Source organism: Artemia franciscana, chromosome 14 (genome assembly GCF_032884065.1).
Source record: "Artemia franciscana chromosome 14, ASM3288406v1, whole genome shotgun sequence".
NCBI classification, from domain to species: domain Eukaryota; kingdom Metazoa; phylum Arthropoda; class Branchiopoda; order Anostraca; family Artemiidae; genus Artemia; species Artemia franciscana.
Window position 1 is genome coordinate 10003762 of NC_088876.1, and position 23458 is coordinate 10027219.

General features: G+C 34.6%; 1 protein-coding gene across 3 annotated transcripts in view; it reads left to right on the forward strand.

Annotated features, from left to right (window-relative positions):
- The window catches only part of LOC136035290 (uncharacterized), a 123712-nt gene extending 102905 nt beyond the window's left edge, over positions 1–20807 (forward strand). For all 3 annotated transcript variants that reach the window (XM_065716974.1, XM_065716975.1, XM_065716977.1), the window contains one exon: positions 20236–20807. In XM_065716974.1, coding sequence (XP_065573046.1) covers positions 20236–20427 — 192 coding nt within the window. In that variant the 3' untranslated portion in view covers positions 20428–20807. The remainder of the gene's footprint in view (positions 1–20235) is intronic.
- Positions 20808–23458: the final 2651 nt, after the last annotated feature.

The following is a 23458-nucleotide window of genomic DNA, read 5'->3' on the forward strand; positions in this document are numbered from 1 at the left end:
GAAAGTAAGGAGCGACATTAAAACTTAAAATGAACAGAAATTACTTCGTATATGAAAGAGGTTGCTTCCTCATCAACGCCTCGCTCTTTACGCTAAAGTTTTTTACTGTTTTAAAAAGAAGAATTGAGAGAAAGAGTCAAACTTTAGCGTAAAGAGCGGGGCGTTGATGAGGAAGCAACTGTGACTGTGAGTTAAGACAAAAAAAAGTAATTATTTCTATATTCATGAGGCACGAAGACATTACTGATCAGGAATTTAAGTTTCCGGGAACATAATTCAGGATAAGCTTACCTAAAATATCACCATTTATTTCATTTCTAATACTCAGTCCAAAGTAGATTAAAAAATTTCCTCAGCTAGAATTGTTAACGAGGAGAGTGGTTTAATTTTCTAAAACTGCTTGAGTGAAAATTATGCCATTTTAATGGTTGCAAGAGGCTATAAATTTCGGTGAGCACATGTCAAGGGTTTATTTTCGGGTGGGGGTTGAGGGGTAAATAATAAAACAACCAAGTAAGGATAAATAATAATAGTAAAATAAATTATTTCATAATTTGATTAAGAAGTGCCAAGAAACTCAAGAAAAATTTGGAATTTCGCGGTGGAGGGCGAGGCTCTTTCCTTTGCGCACATAGATGAAGTTAAAGGGCATCCAGATATTTTCCCCTTCCTTTTCTTTGGATTACTAAGCATGAATTTTGTCAAAAAAAATAAGCAGTTCAAAAATTAAAGATAGCACCTTGCGCTTTTTTCGAAAATTCCTAAGAAAGTGAGGAAGACTTATCCACAAGATTTTTTTATCCAGCTCAATGCTCTTCATGTACTTTCAGAGGAGAGTATATTTAATAAAAAGTATAAAAAATCGATTAACCACTCCTAAAAAGACAAAACAGAATCGGTATCTTCTGTCTAAAGCAACTCGGTAACATTTCGTGTACTATCTACCAATACCTTTGCTTTAGGCCTGACGCAATGACATGATAAGCATTTCTTGGGAATTTAGAAATCGGAAAAATTAATATGACTCAAAAGATTTATTACTCTATTCAAATCATTCAAATAAAAAGTTTAAAAGTACTGAAATTCAAAGTTAATGTTTTATGGCTTTATTCTCAAGTTAAAATGGCGATGTATTCTTGCATTATTTCGTAGAAGATCGAGTTTTCGGCAAGAATTAATATGAACAGGAAGTTAGCAATTAGAATAAATTTGAGAGATAAATTTTGATTCTATTTATTTTCTTCTTTTCAAGATTTAGTTATAAATCGAAAAGTGTCACTAAACTTCAACAATGGTTGTTACTGTAAGTTTAGTTAATTTTATAAGAAACTAGCTGTTGGGGTGGCGCTTCGCGCCACCCCAACACCTAGTTGGTGGGGGCGCTTCGCGCCCCCAAGCCCCCTCGTGCGCGTAAGTCGTTACGCGCCATTGTAGTTGTGTCCCTGTGTCCCAAATACTTTTTAAAAATTTTAATATTAAAATAAATGACAATGATAAAAAGTTCCCTTTCCTATATTGGACTGTAAAATTTCATAAGAATCCCCCTAAACCACGGTTTATTGCTAGAGCAGCTGAATGTCCAACCCGCATTGCTGCTACTGACTTCTCTTTAATTTTAAAGGAAATTATAAATCAACTTAAAACCTATTGTTCTGGTATTAGAAAGTTTTCGACTTTTAATCCATATTGGAGTGTTAATAATTCACTGCAGGTGATAGAGTCTTTAACAATGGTTTCAGCTAAAAGAATTGAGTCTTTCGATTTTGCGACGATATATACTAATTTATCACTTAATGTAGTGTTAGATAATTTAAAAACTGTTATCAAGAAATCTTTCCTCTTATCTAGTAAAAGGTTCTTAAAAATAGACACTTATAATAAAAAAGCTATATGGATAAATTACTTTAATACCACAGTTAACTTGAGATGTTACAGCTTGGATATGATTTTTGAGTTATTAGAATTTGTTTTATACAATACTTACATAAGATTTGGTGGTGATTTGTACAAGCAAATCGTGGGAATCCCCATGGGGGGGAATGCCAGCCCATTTATAGCTGACTTGTTTTTAAGTAAACTAGAATATAAATATATGATGGATAAGAATAATCCAAATAATTTAAAACATGTTTTGTCAGATAATAAAAGATATTTAGATGAAATTTTGGTCTCAAATTGTAAGGATTTCATTGATATTTCTAAAAATATATATCCATCAGAGCTTACTCTTGAACCTAATCATGGCGCTGGTCATGAAGATCATTTCTTAGATTTAAATGTTAATATTTGTGATAATAATAAATTAAGTTTTAAAATGTATAATAAAACAGATGATTTTGATTTTGAAGTGATTAGTTTCCCATTCCCTGAAAGTAATATACACTCAAATATCACATATTCTGCGTTTTTCTCACAGTTACTTCGTAATCCAAGGATTTGTATTAATTATATTGATTTTAAAAATAGATGTAAAATCTTAAGCCAAAAATTGATATCAAGAGGTTTTTCTGCAAATAAATTAACTTGGCAATTTAAAAAATTTAGTTTTCATTATAACGAACTTTTAAATAAATATCAAAAGAATTATCTGGAAATACTTAGAGAAATTTTCAACTAATTTCGGAGGTTCGACAAATGATGATGCAGCGCCATTTATTTTGAATTGTGTTTCTAATAGAGCGGATTTTTTTTAAAAAAATAGCCACATGGTAAAGATGAATTCTATAATTGTTTAGTTCATTAATTTTTTTTTTTTTTTTGCAATGTGTTAATACTTGTGATTTGGTAAATTTTATCATATTTAGTTTACCTATTGTTGCTAAAAAGAGGGATATATTAACAGGATAAGCTTGTTTTGGTGTTACTTGGTTGTTTTACATTTGCTGTTTTTTTTTTCATAGGCATGTATTTTGGGGGTGATACCTGACACGGGGATGCCATGGATATTCTGCGGTAGCCACAACACTTGGCTGGGAAGAGAATTTAAAGTGGCGAAACCCTATAGGCCAGTGTATTCTCCTGATGAGCCCTTGTGTTGGGTTGTTACCTCTGAATTGTTTGTCTTTATTATTTTTTCAATTGTTTGGTAAAATGACGACTTATACTTATTGACGACATGACTGCCTGTCCATGGATTATTCTTTATGGTTGATTGTGTTTGGCTATGCTGTTTGACCTATGTGATTGCATGGATGAGTACGGTTAAGGCCTCATTCAATTGCTGGTCTATATTAATCACTAATTTAGGAAAACAGTCTTCCTTTTCTCCTTCTGTCTCTTTTTTTTTATGTGTTTGTGCTGTTGCATTGGTGATTTCTCTTTTCATGATATATATATATATATATATATATATATATATATATATATATATATATATATATATATATATATATATATATATATATATATATATATATATATATATATATGTGTGTGTGTGTGTGTGTTTTTTTAACTACGTAAAATTTGCGAATATACAACATTCTTCGCTGTCCCATTGTCTGTACATATAAATAGATTGCCAGGTTTACCGACTCTTGAACATACAACGTATAATTGTCCATGGGAAAAACAATCCGTATTCAGATCTATACCTCATTATTCTAATGATTGCCCTTGAGCTTTGTTGATGATGATTGCTAATCAAACATTCCCTGTGTCCCCATCGTCATTTATATATCCCCCCTGTGCCCCCGGCGTCCCCGTTGTAGTTGTGTCCCTGTGTCCTAGTCTTCATTTATAGTTGACAAACATGACGTCAGTCGACACACAAACATGACGTCAGTCAACACACACGTCCCAGTCGTCATTTGTGTCCCGGTGTCTCAGTCTGTAATTTTTCTTTGAGTGTCCCGGTCGTCATTTATATTCCCTGTGTCCCGGTCTGTATATACATTCGTATTTCAATAGGTATATGATGAAATAAATTTTTAGTTTTTTTCCTTTTTTTCTTTTTAGTTTTTTTTTGTTTTTACCTTTTTTTAGCTTTTTTGTTTTTTTCTTTTTTCTTTTTATTTTTTTTAGTTTTTACCTTTTTTAGTTTTTTTCCTTTTTTTCTTTTTTTTCTTTTTCAGTTTTTAGTTTTTTTTAGTTTTTTTATTAGTTTTTAGTTTTTTTTCTTTTTATTTTTTTGTGGTTTTTACCTTTTTTTAGTTTTTTTTTTCTTTGTTAGTTTTTAGTTTTTACCATTTTTTTTTAGTTTTTTTAGTTTTTTAGCTTTTTTAGTTTTTTAAGTATTTTCTTTTTAGTTTTTTTGTAGTTTTTACCTTTTTTAGTTTTTTTCTTCTTCTTTTTTAGTTTTCTTCTTCTTTTGTATTAACGCTAAAGCCAAGGTTCGAACCTGGAACCTCTCGGACCTTGAACCTGGAACATAACGCTTTACCAACTCAGCTACTTCGGCTTGAATACATTTACCTTTTTTAGTTTTTTTTTTAGTTTTCTTTTTCTCCTTTATTTTTCAGTTTTCTTCCTTTTTTTAGTTTTTTTTTCTTTTTCAGTTTTTAGGTTTTTTAGTTTTTTTAGTTTTATTATTAGTTTTTAGTTTTTTTTTCTTTTTAGTTTTTTTTTGTAGTTTTTACCTTTTTTAGTTTTTTTAGTTCTTTTTCTTTTTTAGTTTTTACTTTTTTACCCTTTCTTTAGTTCTCTTTAGTTTTTAGCTTTTTTAGTTTTTTTTTAGTATTTTCTTTTTAGTTTTTTTTTGTAGTTTTTACCTTTTTTAGTTTTTTTCTTCTTTGTATTAATGCTAAAGCCAAGGTTCGAGTCTGGAGCCTCTCGGACCTAGTACCTGGAACTTAACGCTTTACCAACTCAGCTACTTCGGCTTGAATACATTCGTTTTTGAATTGGTATATGATGAAATAATTCAGACGTCATATGCGGATAGACAGACAGACACACAAACAAACAACTTATTTTTATATATATAGATAATTCTTTTGGTGATGTTCATTGTGTAGGTTTTCAACATTACTTTCTATATAAGATCGTCACCCCAAAAAAACTCTCTGTTATACTATAATGTTGGTTATATTTTGAGGTTTTGATAAAATATTATAAAATTTGACCCTTTACACACATACCTGACCTATTTATTTTTATTTTTTTTGAGGATTAAGCATCATAGCAGCTGACAGACTCTTTACTTCATTAACTTTAGAAAAGATAGGTTTTTCTAAATGAAAGTAAGGGGTCAAATTAAAACTTACAATGAATAAAAATCATTCCACATGTGAGGGGAGACAATTTCTCTTCAACTTTATTTATTTAAATAGTAACACAGGAGTAAAGCCATCGAATACATTTTGAAAAATGAATGGCAGAGGGTTAACTAGGATGCATTTGATACTAAGGTCAATTTGCGAATGAAAAAAAAAATATATATAAATTTTTTTTACCTTCTTAAATGGAGCAATTTTTTCAGGCTCGTAACTTGTGCTGGGCATTCTTTTATTCTTCTTTTATTATTCTTTTATTGTATGTATTTCTATCAAAACTTTTGTTTTAAGTTCTGATTAGTGTAAGCACGAGTCGTAGGCCTATCTTAGTTGGCCCACTGGGCCTACTCTTAGTAGTTCATTACCACATAACTGCTTAATAAATAAAAACTTAAACTGAACTCCAGTACTTCCAATTAAAAATCTAAAAAAAGTTCCTCCTAACATATGCCACCTCTTTCCTGGGAAAGTCTCTGGGAACACTCAAGATGCCCCTCCCTTTTTTGTGCCGGTAAGTGGCAATATATATGTTACATATATGCGTTTTTAAAAGCCAGTAGCCATATATACATACAAAAAAAGGAGAAACATTTAATATTTATAAAATCCAGCAATATCGCTCAACACTTCAAAATTATAATTCCTGTGCTTCTAAGAAAATCTCTATGAGAATTTCCACCGCAATAATTAGCTCCCTAGAAAAGGTTTCCAGAGTACCTGGAATCCGTTGTGCATCCCACAATAAGCTATTTCTTAAGTTCTCAAAACTTTGTTGATTACTCAGAAAATGTTCCTGGTCATCCCCATACTCCCCACAAAGGGGGGAAGCCAACATACCTCTTGGGTCACCTTCATCATAAGACCCCAGTGCCCCCTGCACAATGCTAGGCTTTTGCTCTACACCTGCAATCAGTATTCAGTGCCCTCCACGGTAGCTTCAGTCTCAAGCATAACTCCTCTCCATACACTTCTTTAATCTGCTTACAATATCTTAGAGTTCATGACTTCTCAACACCAGTAAGCCCTGAAGGCCAGAATTCAGCATACATCAGAAATCATCAAATTTGCAATTGGGTCCCTGACCTCATATGAAATTAATCTTTTGTGGTACAAAGAAAACATTTTGTGCAATAACAAGGGAGCTTTCAGCCACACTACCTATACCCAAATTAAATTGAATTAAATAAAAAAAATTACGTTTTTTAACAGCAAGTAAGAAACGACACTAAAACTTAAAACAAACATAAATCATTCCGTATATGAAAGGGGTTGTCCCCTCCTCAACACCCCACACTTATCGCTAAAATTTGACTCTTTGTCACAACTCTACTTCTTAAAAAATTTAAAAACTTTAGCGTAAAGAGCGAGGCGTTGAGGAGGGGACAACCCTTTTCATATACGGAATAATTTATGTTCGTTTTAAGTTTTAATGTCGCTCCTTACTTGCAGTTAAAAAAACTTGTTTTTTAATTTAATTTCTGAACGTTTTTCAATAATGCATGTTTTGATTTTGACTCATCGCACATGAATAATTAAAATGAAATTTGTATATTAATTTTTCTTTTTGCTAAATAGCTTTCTGTTAGTTTTGATCGGAAGATTTTGACAAAAAAGGGGTGGGGGAGGAGGCCTAGTTGCCCTCCAATTTTTGGTTGCTTAAAAATGCAACTACATTTTATTTCATACCTTACGAATTAACTTATGTAACGAACTTCCACGTTTGTGTATTTTTATTACGTATATGAGGGGGTTTCCCCCTCTTCAATACCTCGCTCTTTACACTAAAGCTTGAATTTTGTCCCAAATCTTTAAGAGTCACAAAGGCCGTAGAATAAATAGTTGAAATTACTAAAAATACTTTAGCGTAAAGAGCAAGGTATTGTAAAGGAGACAAACCTTATATAAATAATATTTTATGTTCGTTTTAAGTTTTAATGTTGCTCATTACTTCCGGGTTGAAAACATTTTTTATTTATTTTCTCATTGTTTTTTTTAATAGTGATAGAAAATCCTGCGGCCCCTTCATGGAAATTCTCTTCCCTCAAGATAAATTCCTCCATGAAAGGATCCTCCCACGTAACCCCCTCTACCCGACCCACCCCTATCCCAGCGCGAAAAAGTCTCCCTGAAAACGTCTGTGCACTTCATAATAACCATTACTATTTGTAAACAATTATCAAAGTTTGTAGCTTGCAGCCCCTCCCCCTTGGACTGTGGGGGATTAAGTCGTCCCTAAAGACATAGTTATTAGGTTTTCGACTAAGCTCAACAGAGTGGCTATCTCAAAATTTGTATACGTTGACTTTGGGGAAAAATGTACGTGGCAGGGGGCCTAGGTGCCCTCCGATATTTTTGGTAACTTAAAAAGGACACTAGAACTTTTAATTTTCGTTAGAAATAGCCGTCTCACGACGTTGTAGGACCACTGGGTCGATACCGTTGCCCCTGGGAAAAAAAACACAAATAAACACGCATCCGTGATTAGTCTTCTGGCAAAAAACACAAAATTCCACATTTTGTAGATAGGAGCTTGAAACTTCTACAGTAGGGTTCTCTGGTACGCTGAATCTGATGGTGTGATAGTCGTTAAGATTCTATTACTTTTAGGAGATGTATCCCCCTATTTTCTAAAATAAGGCAAATTTTCCCAGGCTCGTAACTTTTGATGGGCAAGACTAAACTTGATGAACTTAAAATCAGCATTAAAATGCAACTCTTTTTTTGTAACTATTGGTTTCAAAATTCCGTTTTTTAGAGTTTCAGTTACTATTGAGCAGGGTCGCTCCTTACTACAGTTTGTTACCACGTGCTGTTTGAAAGAAGATGTATTAAAGATCAATTTATTCTATACTTATAAGAGTGCTCGTGGAAAGCCAGAAATTTTGGATATAAAAGCATACTTCTTGAGGCATCAGGTACCCCTTTCCCCTTGCCACCTTAGTAATAACTCTCTGGCTCTCCTATATAATATTTGATGCGAGATTATTCTTCATTGTACATTATTTTATCATCCAGTTCGTCGTTAAGAACCGAAAGCAAGGAGCGGCTCGGCCCAATAATAACCAAAACTCTTGAAAACAAAATTTTTGATAACAACTGATACCTAAAAAAATGGCTTTTTATGCTAATTCCCAGTATTAAAAAGTCGTTAAGTCTAATATTATCATAAAAAGCTATGAGGCTGATTATATTTGCCTGATTTTTGAAAAAAGAGGAAACGCCCCCAAAAAGTCAAATGATCTTAATAGATAGATAAATAGTTTATTTTATCCTACCGTCAGCATAAATTCAGAGCAAAGAAAAAGAAAAAAAACCACAAAAATTAGTACTTCAGGAATAAACGATAAGATTGTATTCAATATACACTCATAACTTGTATATTATATGCAAAAAAAGAAAGTCATAAAGATGCTCAAGAGCAACTTTTCTAGCATCAATTTCCTGCTCTTCATCAATTTCACAGGGACCAGGAGCTTGAAACTTCAAAAGAAATGAGTTTCTTTCGAATAGACGTATTTGTATAAAAAACTTCAAATATCTGCATAACGAGGACCTAATTTTTTTCTCTCTATTCCTGCGAACCATTCCCAAAGGGGAAAAGATAATTTTCTTATCTCAGCCTTAGAAAATACATAAGTATTTGATGGCAGAAGTTGGTGCAATAATGGCACCATCTACAGAGAAATTTGGTGCTCGTGCATCTTGTTTCGTAGAGTTGAAAGTCATAAATGCAGTTTTTTTGGCCGTTAGCTTGTAGACTAACAGCTATTTATCCAGATTGAATTAAAAAAAAAAAAAAATTACAACTTAAGGTAAGGAGCAGCATTAAAAATTAAAACGAACAGAAATTATTACTTATATGACGGGGAATGCCCTCTGCTCCATATCTTGCTCTTTAGGATAGGGTTTTTTCTTAGAACATTTAAAAAAGCATATTGTTTTGCTTAAATGGCCCGGCCCATGTCCTTTAGGAGTTTTTCTTAAGGAATCGGGACAAAAGTCAACCTTTAGCGTAAAGAGCAAGGTATTGAGGAGATTTACTAGAAATCCTATACGAAATTCTTTGTCTGACTTTTTCTCTGCTGACTCGATTTACATGTTGAAATGATAATGGCAATTGTCGGGGTGAATTTTCACCGGGATTGAATTGTCTATATGATCTTTCCGTGGAGAGGAAGCCGGATTTCCCGACATTATCAGAAGACCATCAGAAACTAATTAAAAAACAAATTTCTCAACCGAAAGTAAGGAGCAAGTAAAGTAAGTAAGTAAGTAATGTAGGTAAATGTGACAGCACTAGACCCTCAAGGTCCAAACCGGCGGTGCTGATCTCCGTTTCATGGCCCTTCAGCTGTGAAGTACAAATGGGGGGGGGGCAGTCATCCTGTGCTTTCGTATCCCCTTCCTGCTTATCCTCCCCAGATTTCTTCAGATACCCATTTAGAGCTGGGTTAATTCTGGTTGAGCTTACAGAGTCACGCCACTTATCCCCGGCCCAAATTAAACAACTGGCTACGACAGGGCTCGAACCCATGCTCCTTGGACAAAGAATTTTCAGAACTTAAATTATTATGTACATGGGCGGCTTTGTCTTCTTCTTAATACCCTGTTCTTTGCGCTAAAGTTTGACTTTTTGTCCAAATTCCTTAAAAAGGCCTCCTAAAACAAAAGGGTCGTTTAATTAGAAAAATAAGAAGTTTTTTTAAAATTTCTTAAAAAAATATAGCGTGAAAAGAGAGGTATTAAGATGAGGGCGAACCCCCTCATATACGTAATAATTTCTGTTCGTTTTAAGTAAATGGCCGTATATTGTCAGTTTAATTGACATATACAAATATTTATTCCTTAAAATATTAACTATTTTTATCTATGAAAGTGAAAACATTTAAAGCGTAATTTGTTAATTTTTGATCGTTTTGAGTTTGACTCGGCTATTTATTATAATTTCTGTTCGTTTTGACTTTCATTCATTTATTGATAATAATTTATGGTAGTTTTACGCTTGGAAGATAACAGCATTGATTAATTTAGTTTTGTAACTCGTGAAGTTGACCTGAAAAATATAACTTAATATCATTCAAAAAATATTACATCAAGGCTCTTTCACAATCTGGATACACTTAAACAGCATGTTCAGATGAAACTACGCAAGGCATTTGATCTATTAATTCGTTTTCGGGGTCTTTACCGTCGGGACGTCCTTGGTCGTATGTATAGCGCTGTTGCTCTAGCTCACGTATTGTTCCCGTCCCTCCTCTTCCGTAATTTCAGACCTTCTGGTCTTTCGCCCATTAAAGTTTCTTATTTTAAATTCTGTAAATTTTTACTTGGTTTCCCCCTTTCTTTTAGTGTCACTGATATTGTTTTAAAGCTTAAAGTGAAGGATCCTGTAGTCTATATAAAGAAAAAATATAAAACATTTGAAGATAAGGCGAAAATTAACTTTTAGGCCACAATTTATTTCCGTTTTTTAGTAACAGTTCTGGTTCTTGATGATTTATAGGCTAAACTATTTAGCAAGTGTTTTTGTATCTTTTTTTTCCTTCTCTTTTTAAGTGTTTGATCAATATTTGATAGGTATTGATTGTAAGTGTTATCATTTGTCTTTTCTTTATATTATATTGTAGCGTACTCTTCATTTTTTGAGGGAAATAAAGAAAATAAATAAACAAATAAATTGTAAGAGCTGAACTAGTCAAACCGTTCGTGGTAACGAACTGTAGTAAGGAGCGATCCGGCTCAATAGTAACCAAAACTCTAAAAAATTGAATTTTGATATCAATAGCTACATCAATAGAATCGCATTTTAATGCTGATTTTAAATATATAAGTTTCATCAAGTTTAGTCTTACCATCAAAAGTTACGAGCCTGAGAAAATTTGCCTTATTTAGGAAAATAGGGGGAAACATCCCCTAAAAGTCGTAGGATCTTAACGAAAATGACACCATCAGATTCAGCATATCAGAGAACCCTACTGTAGAAGTTTCAAGCTCCTATCTACAAAAATGTGGAATTTTGTATTTTTTGCCAGAAGACAAATCACGGGTGCGTGTTTATTTGTTTGCTTTCTTTTTTTCTCCCAGGGGTCATCGTATCGAACAAGTGGTCCCAGAATGTCGCAAGAGGGCTCATTCTAACGGAAATGAAAAGTTCTAGTGCCCTTTTTAAGTGACCAAAAAAATTGGAGCGCATCTAGGCCCCCTCCCACACTCATTTTTTCCCAACGTCAACGGATCAAAATTTTGAGATATCCATTTTGTTCAACATAGTCGAAAACCATAATAACTATGTCTTTAGGGATGACTTACTCCCCCACAGTCCCTGGGGGAGGGGCTGCAAGTTACAAACTTCGATCAGTGTTTACATATAATAATGGTTATTGGGAAGTGTACAGACGTTTTCAGGGGGATTTTTTTGGTTTTGGGGTAGGGTTGGGGGGAGGGGGCTATGTTGGAGGATCTTTCCTTGGAGAAATATGTCATGGGGGAAGAAAAATTCAATGAAAAGGGCGTAGGGCGCAGGACGAATCTGGCCACGTTAGAAAAAACGTCAAATTCAGAGTTTAATATACAATGCTGGGTGTTCGGAGCCTCTCTATTATGGAGTATAATTTGAAAATAACACAACTATACGAGCGATAAAACATATATACCACAACCATAGCTCAACTAACGAAAGAACTGCTAAGAGATTACACAACTATAAAGCGAAAACAGGTGAAAACTAACGGGAAAATAAACGAACTAAGAGGTGGAAGGGGCCCAGAAAAAAAAATATAATCCTTTTCCAATTTTGAGCCTAACTTCCGCAAAGGAGTAATAATGTCAGAAGCCCCGAAATACCGAATTATTTTCTTTCAAAAGTTTGTGGTAACGAACTGTAGTAAGGAGCGACCGGCTCAATAGTAAACGAAACTCTAAATAATAGAATTTTGATGCTAAAATATACATCAAAAGAATCGGATTTTTATGCTGATTTTAAATATATAAGTTTCATCAATTTTGGTCTTCGTCATCAAAAGTTACGAGCCTGAGAAAATTTGTCTTATTTTAGAAAATAGGGCAAAACACCCCCCAAAAGTCACACAATCTTAACGAAAATCACATCATCGCATTCGGCGTATCAGAGAACCCTATAGCAAAATCAAACTCCTATCTACAAAAATGTGGAATTTCGTATTTTTTGCCAGAAGACAAATCACGGGTGCGTGTTTATTTGTTTGTTTTTTTTTCTTTTCCCCAGGGGTCATCGTGTCGACCAAGTGGTCCTAGAATGTTGCAAGAGGGCTCATTCTAACGGAAATGAAAAGTTCTAGTGCCCTTTTTAAGTGACCAAAAAAATTGGAGGGCACCTAGGCCCCCTCCCACGCTCATTTTTCTCCAAAGTCAACAGATCAAAATTTTGAGATAGCCATTTTGTTCCGCATGGTCAAAAACTATAATAACTATGTCTTTGGGAATGACTTACTCCCCCACAGTCCCTGGGGGAGGGGCTGCAAGTTACAAACTTCGACCAGTGTTTACATATAATAATGGTTATTGTGAAGTGTACAGTCATTTTCAGGGGATTTTTTTTTGGTTTTGGGGGTGGGGTTAAGGAGAGGGGGCTATATTGGAGGATCTTTCCCTGGAGAAATATGTCATGGGGGAACAGAAATTCAATGAAAAGGGTGCAGGATTTTCTAAAATTACTATAAAAAAAAACAATGAAAAAATAAACATGGAAAAGTTTTTTTCAATTGAAAGCAAGGAGTAGCATTGAAACTTAAAACGAACAGAGATTATTACGCATATGAGGGGTTCTAAAAATACTTTAGCATAAAGAGCGAGGTATTTAGGAGGAGATAAATACCTCGCTCTTTATGCTATAGTATTTTTAGTAATTTCAACTATTTATTCTACGGCCTTTCTGATTCAGGGGTCATTCTTAAAGAATCGGCACAAAACTTACGATTTAGTGTAAAGAGTGAGGTATTAACGAGGGTACAAACCCCCTCACATACTTAATAAAAATTTAAGAATATAAAAGTTTGTTACGTAAGTTAATTCTTAAGTTACGTATATTTTTTACTAATAAAAAAAATTCGTTAAAAATTATAATTTATAGTTGCCTTTTTGTGTAACCGAAAAATTGCATGGCAACTAGGCCTCCTTCCCCATCCCTTATTTCTCAAAATCGTCTGATCAGAACTAAGAGAAAGCCATTTAGCCAAAAAAGGAATTAAAATGTAAATTTCATTTTAATAATTTACGTGCGGAGAGCCAAAATCAAACATGCATTAATTAAAAAACATTCAGAAATTATATAAAAAAACTAGTTTTTTTAACTGAAAGTAAGGAGCGACATTAAAACTTAAAACGAACAGAAATTACTCCGTATATGAAATGGGTTGTCCCCTCCGCAATCCCTCGCTCTTTACGCTAAAGCTTTTAATTGTTTTAAAAAGTAGAATTGTGGCAAAGAGTCAAACTTTAGCGTAAAGAGCGAGGGATTGCGGAGGGGACAACCCATTTCATATACGGAGTAATTTCTGTTCGTTTTAAGTTTTAATGTCGCTCCTTACTTTCAGTTAGAAAAACTAGTTTTTTTTATGTAATAACAGTAGTATCCCCCAAAATTTTCTACAATGCCCCCAGTAATTCTCGATATATTACTGAGCTGTCTTATTGACAACCAAAAACACAATGCTTTCTTATTTAGTTCAAAGCAATATTTAGTTTTAAAGCATAATGATCCAATTGCATAATTGTGGGGGTCGAGGTGTCCAATATCCCTAAAGACATAGTTGCTGGACCGTTTTACTATGCTGAATAAAATGGCTGTCTCAAAATTTTGACTGAATGCGTTTGGAAAATGAATGTGCTTGTGAAAAGGGCTGCTTACCCTCCAATTCCTTTTTATTCTAAAAAAGGCATCCGAACTTTTAATTTTGAGTCAACATTGGTTCTTCACAATATTTAATGACATTTACAGCTATTATAGAGTGGTGCTGCCTATGATATTGCTTATATACCCTTTTGAAAACCTGTATGCATACAGTTTTTTCGTTTAGTTGCAACTCCTTCTAAACATTCTATAAAAGTTTTAACTTAATACCCTTAGCGTCATTAGTTACAGTAACTATAGTGATGGTCTTGAAAGTATACACGTATTGCCTTCTGGCTAGTTAAAAAAAAAACCTACAACTTACCCTTAAAGAACTAACTTAACAATATAAGTTGTTCTTCAGATATTTCTTTGTCAGCTTTTTGAGAGTCCACAAGCACATAGTTTTTTTTAATTTAGTTCAACATCCCTCTAAATATTCCTTGAAAACTTTACCTTTATACCCTTAGCTTAGGCAGTAACAATAGTTTTAGAAACATTAGTAGCAGTACGCGTATAGCACCTTTGGTTTCATAAACATCCCCTTTAACACGCGCCGAAACTTTCAGCTTAATACCACCAACCGTTCCTGAAGCATTTCTTATATGTCCTCTTAACAACCTATGTGGGCATAGTATGTGTCGAATTAGTTCCATACAGTTTCTATATATCCCTACTTTTCTCCTTAATATTCTTAGTTTTAATAGCAGTAGTAGTAGTAATAACATTATAACTAATTGTAGTAGCTTAAGTTTTAGCTGCAGTAGTAGTAATAGCTGTAGTAATAATAGTAACAGCAGTAGTAGGATGAGGTGAAACAGTATCATCATGATGCAAATATTTTCTTTTGGTTAGTTCAAAATCCCTCTAAACAAGCCCTGCTAGTTTCAACTTCTCTCACCAAACTGTTCCTAAGATATTGCTGTTGCACCCTTTTGAAAACCCGTATATCCAAAAGCGTTTTTTTGATTCAGTTCACCTTCCCCCTCAAAACCCCTTGAAGATTTCACCTTCGTACACTTAGGCGTGGTTGTAATGGTAGTCACAGCAGTAGTATTGATATTACTGCTAGTAGTATTGATATTACTGCTAGTAGTATTGAATAACGGTAGTAGTACTAGCAGCAACAGTATTAACATATTACCTTTTCATCAGCAGAACATCCCTCTCATTAACCCCTAGAAGTTCTAACTTATTGCAATTAGAAACTGCAATGACATTGCTAATATGTCCTTTTGATAACCTGTTTATTCATATACTTCTTGAGATTTTCACCTCAAGCCTCTTAGTCTAACAAGTAGTTATAATAGAAGTAATTGTAGTAGTAAATGTAGCAGTAACATTAGTGTGAAGATATTGCCTTTTGGTGAGATGATCATCCCCTTTAAGCATTCTCTGAAAGTTCCAACTTAATACCCAAATCAATTCTTGAGATACGCTATTTTGACAATTTGCATCCATATAGCGTCTTTTGCTTTAGTTCGAGTGTCCCCTCAATAATGTAAATGGATTAGCCTGGTAGTAGTAGTGGGGGTAGTTGTAGTAGCATGAGTAGCATGCAAATATTGCCCTTTTGATCACATCGTTGATCGTTTGCTGAATTTTCCAGTTTAACATACTCAGCTATTCCTGCGTTGCACCCTTTTGACAATCCGTATACATATAACGTGGTTGGATTTAGTTCAAACTCCCCTCAGCATTCTCTGAAAGGTTCACCTGAATGCCTTTCGTCTTCCTGGAAATTCAAGTTCAAACATGCATGCCTTTCTCAATAACATGTACTATGCGTAAACAATAAACGAATTGGCTAGCTTACAGCCCTTGTCCTGATGATGACTGTGGTGAGGTGGACATCCCTAAAGACATAAATAACTTTTCAACAAGGCTGGACCAAATTGACGTCTTAAAATTTCGATGGGATATATTTTGGAGAATGATAGGCTTGGAGGGGGACTGATTACCCCCCGTTCATTCTTGACTCTTAAAAAGGGCACAAAACTTCCGACTTCCAATCAAATGAGCTCCATTCGATCCAAAGCCTATACGACTGGCCATTCCATAAAAACCTTATATGCCCCAGAGCGTAACTAACAACCCTGTCCCATGGGCTCTGGAGGATTGTATCCACCTTAAAGACATTGTTTTATGATTTTTTGACTATTGGTAACAAAATGGCAATCTCACAATTTCAATCGAATGCGTTTCGGGAAAAGAGGATGTTAGGGGGGGGGGTGGCTAGTTGCTTTCCATCATGTTTGACTATTAGCAGGCAACTAGAAGTACATTTCTAATCAAATCATCTTCTTCTAAAGTTCGTACGACAACCCTTTTCATATGAAAAACATTTTATGCCCCTGGGGCATAGCTTACAACCCTTACCCCAAGACTCTGGGTTATTCTGTCAAACCCAAAGGTTTATTATATGACCTTTGGACTATTTTTCAAAAAATGGCTATCTCGAAATTTGTATCAGATGCATTTGTGGAAGAAACGACGTAGGGGGGGGGGTTGCTGCCCTCAGATCACTTTGACTCATAAAAGTGTACTAGAACATATGATCCCCAATCAAATGAGCCCATTCCGGAGTTTTTACTACCGTGGCTTATATAAAAACCTTATATGCCCTTAAGGCATAACTTACAACCCTTGCGCTGAGGGCTGTGGGGGTTGTCATCCTCAATGACGCAATTCCCAGATCTTTCAGCTATGCTGAACAAAATGACTATCTCAAAATTTTAATTAAATTTGCTTCTGGAATTGATGGGCGTGGGGGAGCTTGTTGCCCTCCAATCGCTTTTGATTTTTATAAAGGGCAATAACCTTTTTAATTTCCAATCCAATGAGCCTTTTTCGAAGTTTCTAAGACAACACATGTCCCTTTCAAAATTTCTATCAGATGCTTTTCGGGAAATTACGAGGTGTGAGGGGGTATCCACCCTCCGATCACCCTGAATCTTGAAAGGGCACTAGAACTTCTTACTCCCAATCCAATGAGCCCCCTCAGAAGTTTTTACGATCAATCTTTCTATATTAGCCTTATATGCCCCTAGGACACAACTTACAACCCTTGCTCTGAGGGCTGTGGGGGGTTGTCTTCCTCAGAGACATAATTTTCAAACCTTTCAAAATGGCTATCTAAAAATTTTGATTGGGTGTGTTTGGGGAAATGTTGGGTATAGGACGGAGTTAGTTGCCCTCCCTTCACTGTTGACAATTAAAAAAGGCCCTAGCCTTTTCAATTGTGTTGCGAGAGCAACACTTTGGTTTTGTCCCGTTTTTTTTTTGTTTTTTTTTTTTCCTATGCCGCCGATCTCAGCTTATTCCTGGAAACTGGTAAGGATCTAACCTGTGCGGTTTTTACGGAAAGTGTGGACCTCAGGCCGGATTGATGAATATGACATTACATTTTGGAAAGCTCCGTAGAACTCTTGCCTGGGGCCAAAAAGGATGGTTTTTGCTTGTCCTCGAGCCAGAGCCTATGGTGTGCGAAGTGAAGTGGAGTTATATAGCCTATGTCAGAGAGGAGTATCTGAAGTTGTGCAGCCAAGCTTCCGTTTCATCAAACCATGTTTCTGCTTTCGAGTGGAAAGCTCCGTTCTAGCAGGCAAGCAGGCAGGCACCAGTTTCAAATTGAAGATGGACTAAAATCTATAAGTGTTAAATATATGCGGTAGTTCCCCGGCCCCACAGCCAATATATCTTCTTTGAGTGATAAATAGAAAAATTTACAGAAACAAAAAAGTGCGATTTTCCCACGGGTCCGAAAGTGCTGCCATCTATTGTTTCTAGCCATTTCTGTTCGTGATTTCAGCTGACTTTACCAATCTTTTTTTTTCTACTTGGGATTGCAATAGAGAAATGGTATCAGATATACCTCTTAAACTTTAAAAGTTCTCTCATTGCTAAAGAAATTAGAGCTTATCCTTTGCTCCTTTCTAAGTGGTGGTGTTAGAAAGTTGGCCTCCGGCAAAAAAGTCAACTTTTGAACTAAGACAGATAGAATTTTTTTTTCAATGACAATCGATAGACCTTGATGAGCTGATCAAAGTATATGTCATCCATTTTTTGTTACAAAAATTCCTTCATGGCATACACCAGTTTGAAAGTTTCAAGGGGTTGACAACTTCAGTGGTAAGGTACACACTTGAACCAAAAATAGGCCGATACCAATTGTGAGATATGTAGGGGACTTCCAAGCAACAGTCGATTATTAGCTTATAATCATCTTTGGCAATGAGGGGTTTGCAACTTTTGCTGATTGGTGTACCTATTATCTGTTTCTGGTGTAATTGATGGTAAGAACAACTTGTTTCCCGATTGTAAGACATGTAGGGGAGTTGTAAGTAATAATCGGCTGTTAGGCTACAATGACTTCAGCGACAAGGGGTTTGCAACTTTTGCTAGTTGGTGTACCCATTATTTGTTTCCGGTGAACTTGGATGTATATCCCGGGAGAGGGACTTGTAAGTAAGAATCGGTTACTAGAGGAGGCTCACGAGGGGCTACAAATTTGTGCAAATTGGTGCACATCTATGGAATCAGGGACCCATAAATTTCCTGTAATGACTCGCCATCCAATAATAAGCGATCCTGGATGCGAGTCATTACAGGAAATTTATGGGTCCCTGATGGTATTTTGATCCTGAAAAGTTACAGATAGCTTTATAATACCAACTAGATTACATAAGATAATGTTCCAAGTTTCCATCCGTCACGATGTCTACGATTGAAAAGGATAAAGTTCAACCGGCTGCAAAGTGACATTTAGGGGCCTAGTAAGTAATAATCGGCTGTTAGTGTGGACCTCGGGCCGGATTGATGAATATGACATTATATTTTGGAAAGCTCCGTACGACTCTTGCCTGGGGCCAAAAAGGATGGTTTTTGCTTGTCCTCGAGCCAGAGCCTATGGTATGCAAAGGATAAAGTTCAACTGGCTGCAAAGTCAATTTAGTCCCTTCTTCCAATATTTTTTTTTTTCAACCCTGAGGAATAGCCTTTGATCATCTGATTACTGATTGTGTTATTCTTTGTCTCTCACGGAAGAGGGACTTGTAAGCAAGAATGGGTTGCTAGAGGAGGTTCATGAGGGGCTACAAATTTGTGCAAATTGGTGCACATCTATGGTATTTGATCCTGAAAAGTTACGGATAGCTTTATAATACCAACTAGATTATATAAGATAATGTTCCAAGTTTCCATCCGTCACGATGTCTACGATTGAAAAGGATAAAGTTCAACTGGCTGCAAACTCAATTTAGTCCCTTTTTCCGATATTCTTCTGCTGTTGTTTTTTCAACGCTGAATAATTTGATCATGTGATTACTGATTGTGTTCTTCTTTGAATATGCCGTTTTGAAAGCTTTGATAGTTTTGACAACTTCAGCATTTAACCGATAGCGAAGAAACAAAACCAAAGTGTTGCTCTCGCAACACTTTAATCGGCAAAGCCGGACAAAGGTTGCCGCAACACTTCACGTTGCCCAGGCAACGTAGGTCTAGTTTTCATTTGAATGAGTAACTTTCGAAGTTTCTACGACAACTCCTTCGATACGAAGTGCCCTGATCTATAACAAACAAACAAACCAAAAAAAGTAATAATTATACATTGTGCCCACATAGCTCTTTATGTAGGTTGTGCTATTGAGCTGCCTATGATAATTGCAAGGCAGAAAAAAAATTTGGTTGATCATCCCTATTTCCTTCCTTGTTTTGTTTTTAATTACCTGAACAAAAATAACTATAGAGTCCACAGCAGAAGGTTAATAGCCCCTTCCCATCCAAGCCACACCATTGTGGCTAAGGTAATACTGGCCCATTGGGCGTTCATGCTAATAAGTCTATAAAACGGAAAAAGTATAGACTAAAAAGTATATCGTACTGAAACGAAGACGATATATAATACAAAAATTTCAATAAATTCAGACCAATTAAATCAGAAAAAAAATGTCATTCAGGTTATTAAACGACTACATTCAAACAAAACATAGGTACTTACAATATATAATTTTAGAATTTTCTTTTTCTTTATATTCATGCATTTCTTTACTAGATCTGTGTCCCTTTTAGCACAATTTCAAAGATACTTTGGGTACAAAGTAATTTATACTTGCGATAATACTAAACAGCATGTAGTTTATTGCTCCATTTTTCCAGGATTCTTCTTCGACCTGTATTGACTTCACTTTAGATGCACAGCGACTTGTTCTCATAGCAGAAAAAGAGAAGAAGGATACCGTGTACCGTCGAATGTGCTGTTCCACTATTGTATTACTCGGAATTGCTGTGTTTGTTATCATAATTATTGGAATAGTTACGTTTTTTGCTCACATACAGGAGCAATATTAAAAAGCTGTGATACATTTTAAATAACTAGAATACAGAAGTGACTTTAAGATTGGTTTCCAAATAATTTTCTTTACTGCCTCACACTGTTTAGGTCTGTGTCTTTTTAATTTTATTATCATTATTGCTTTTGTCAGAAAAAATATTTCAAAAAACAGTTTGATAGATTATTTATTACAGTCTTTTGAAATTTTTATTTCATATTAGTATTTGAAAAAAAATATCACATAACGGCACGTCTGGAGTAACATATTTATGGACTAGAAACTCTAAGAAAATCACACATAAATGTTTGAAAATAATGCAAAAAATAATATCTTTTTAGAGCCGAAGTTTTCATCAGATTCCTTTTCTGAACTTGCTTATTTGGCTCAAAAATGCTATAGTTTTATATATATATATATATATATATATATATATATATATATATATATATATATATATATATATATATATATATATATATATATATATATATATATATATATATATATATAAATTATAATCGGATTTTTCTTCTTCTATTTAAAAAGTTAACAAATTCTCGTATCAACAGTCACATATATGGGAGCTATGAAGTTGAAAAAAAAAAAAATGACGAAAACTGTACAAGAGTAAGTCATCCTAGATTTTAGGGTTTTGTCGAACGATTTGGCAAAGTTTTAAAACACTGTGATAACAGTATCAGAGCTCTCCCACGTGTTCGTGTTATAAGATTTGTGTATATATATGTAGTCAGAGAAATATGATTTTACAAATACTTCAGTGTTATTGAATAAAAATTTTTGACTGGTGTATAATTTCTGTTTGAATAGTTTCTGTTTGATTAAAGATTTAATCTCGGTCTTTACTTTCAGCTGAAAAAACTTATTTTTAAATTTAATATCTGGTCGTCTTTCAAATCCTACCAATAAATCTCCTCCCTCATATAAAACTTTCCATGGAAAATTCCCCCCAGAAACTTTGATCCCTACTTAATACTCCCCCAATCGAAAATGTCCTTTTTCGCAGAAAATTCCACCTCCCCAAAATGTCTCCGTATATTTCACAGTACCAAATAGTATGTGTAAGCAACGGACAAATTTCATTACTTATAGCACCTTCCTCATGGGCTGTGACAGGTAGTGTCATCTCAAAAGGCACAGTTGTTGGTCGTTCAACTACGTATGAGGAATCAAATTTAAAAATTTTAATCAGATGTTTTTTGGGGAAAAGAGGGGTGTGGGCAATTTACACTCCTATCTTTCTGGTCAATTAAAAAGAGCACTAAAACTTTTGACCTGGACTTGAATGAGCCCCCTCTCACGATTTTCTTGGACCATGTGTTCAATAAAGTCACCTTTGGGAAATTAAATCAACACGCATCCGTAAGCTGTTTTCTGAAAAAAAAAAACATTATTCCACATCTTTTCAGACAGTAGCTTGAAATTTCTATATTAGGGCCCTTTCATATACTTAATCTGTTGGTGTGGTTTTCATTGAGATAGCTTGACTTTTTGGGTGGTTTCCCCCCCCCCTTGTCTGAAATTCGATAATTTTTATGAGGTTCCTGGCTTTCGATGGGTATCATTAAACTTAGCAAGTTTAATATTTGGAACCAGCATAAACAGTTCCTTACCAAGAAGCGTTTGATAACTTTCTCCATCTTGACAGGTTTCTATGACAATTCTGAAAACGAGGAATGTAATTGTTTCATTTTCATATAGCACGAAAAAATTAAAGTTCAGGAATTTCAGTTCCCTGGAAAGCATGCACGTCAAAATTCAAGCATAGCACATATAAAAAATTCTCCATTTTGTCAATTTATCCGTTTTGGCAGCAATAAGAGGCTATAAAATTAGGCAGGCATATACCCAGGATGCTTTTTAGGTGGGTATATAAGAAGAAAATTGGGAGGAGGGTCAATAAAAAAAATTATATTTAGTTGTTAATTTGATTAAGAAGTTTTATTTAACTGAAGAATATATCAAATTTTGAGGAGAAGGGCTAGGCTCTACCATGCGTAAAATTGTGAGTAGAATGGTTTAAATCTTTTCCCAGCCTTTTCTTTAGATTGCTTTATAAACTTATCGACAAAAACAATTTAATCTTTTTTAATGTAACCCGACAACATTTTACGCCCTGTCCACCAAATTGAACAGTAACGTAATTGGAAGGGGGGAGGCTATAGCTCCAATCCTGATTTTAGGTGGGGCCTTAAATCAGTAGTTACAATTTCTATTGATTTGATTTGTGGTATGAAAAGAATGTAGTGTAAAAAAAGTGTAAAACGAATACGTTTCAAATAAGTCTATACTTTCTATTGTGAACTTCATTGCCAAACATATTCATTTATTGTTTCTATTTCAGATTTCACGACACATTTTTATTACCTTGTTGTTATAAGCACGTTGCCTGGCTTTCATTACAATACAGAAAGGCGACACAGGATCCGTAATAAAATCATACATGATTCTGTATGATTCTGAATACATTCTACGTGATTCTGTAGCAGTGATCCTCTCTATATATACGTATTATGTACTCTATATTCTTTGAGTCTGTTCTTGGATCTGTTCTGAAACTTCTCTGGGTCGTGTTTGACTCAGGTCTTCTCTGTTTCTGGACTTAGTAAATAGAACACCATCTTGCACAACGACTGACTTTTTGCATTCCTAGTAGTCACAGTAGTATTGATAATAGACGTCAGACCGCATGGGATTTTGCAAGTTCCTGCGCTTTTTCTTCTTTGCCTCCAGTTAATGCTTTAAGTTTTAAAATTGATTTACTTCAAAATGATTATTTATGATTTTTTTTTTCTTGAATTGTCTTGAAATCTAGCTTCTTGAGTTTTGATGAAATCGGAGTTTGAATTTCAGACCATTTATTTTTTTATGATTCAGGAAAGATAAAAAAGATAATAACTTTATTATACAAAAGGACAATTCAAAAAATCGATAAAAAATCATGAAGGACAGTACCTAATTTGACACACCGAAGTTTATAACAAAATAAGAATATGAAAAACGGAACAACATTAATTAAAAGGATAGCT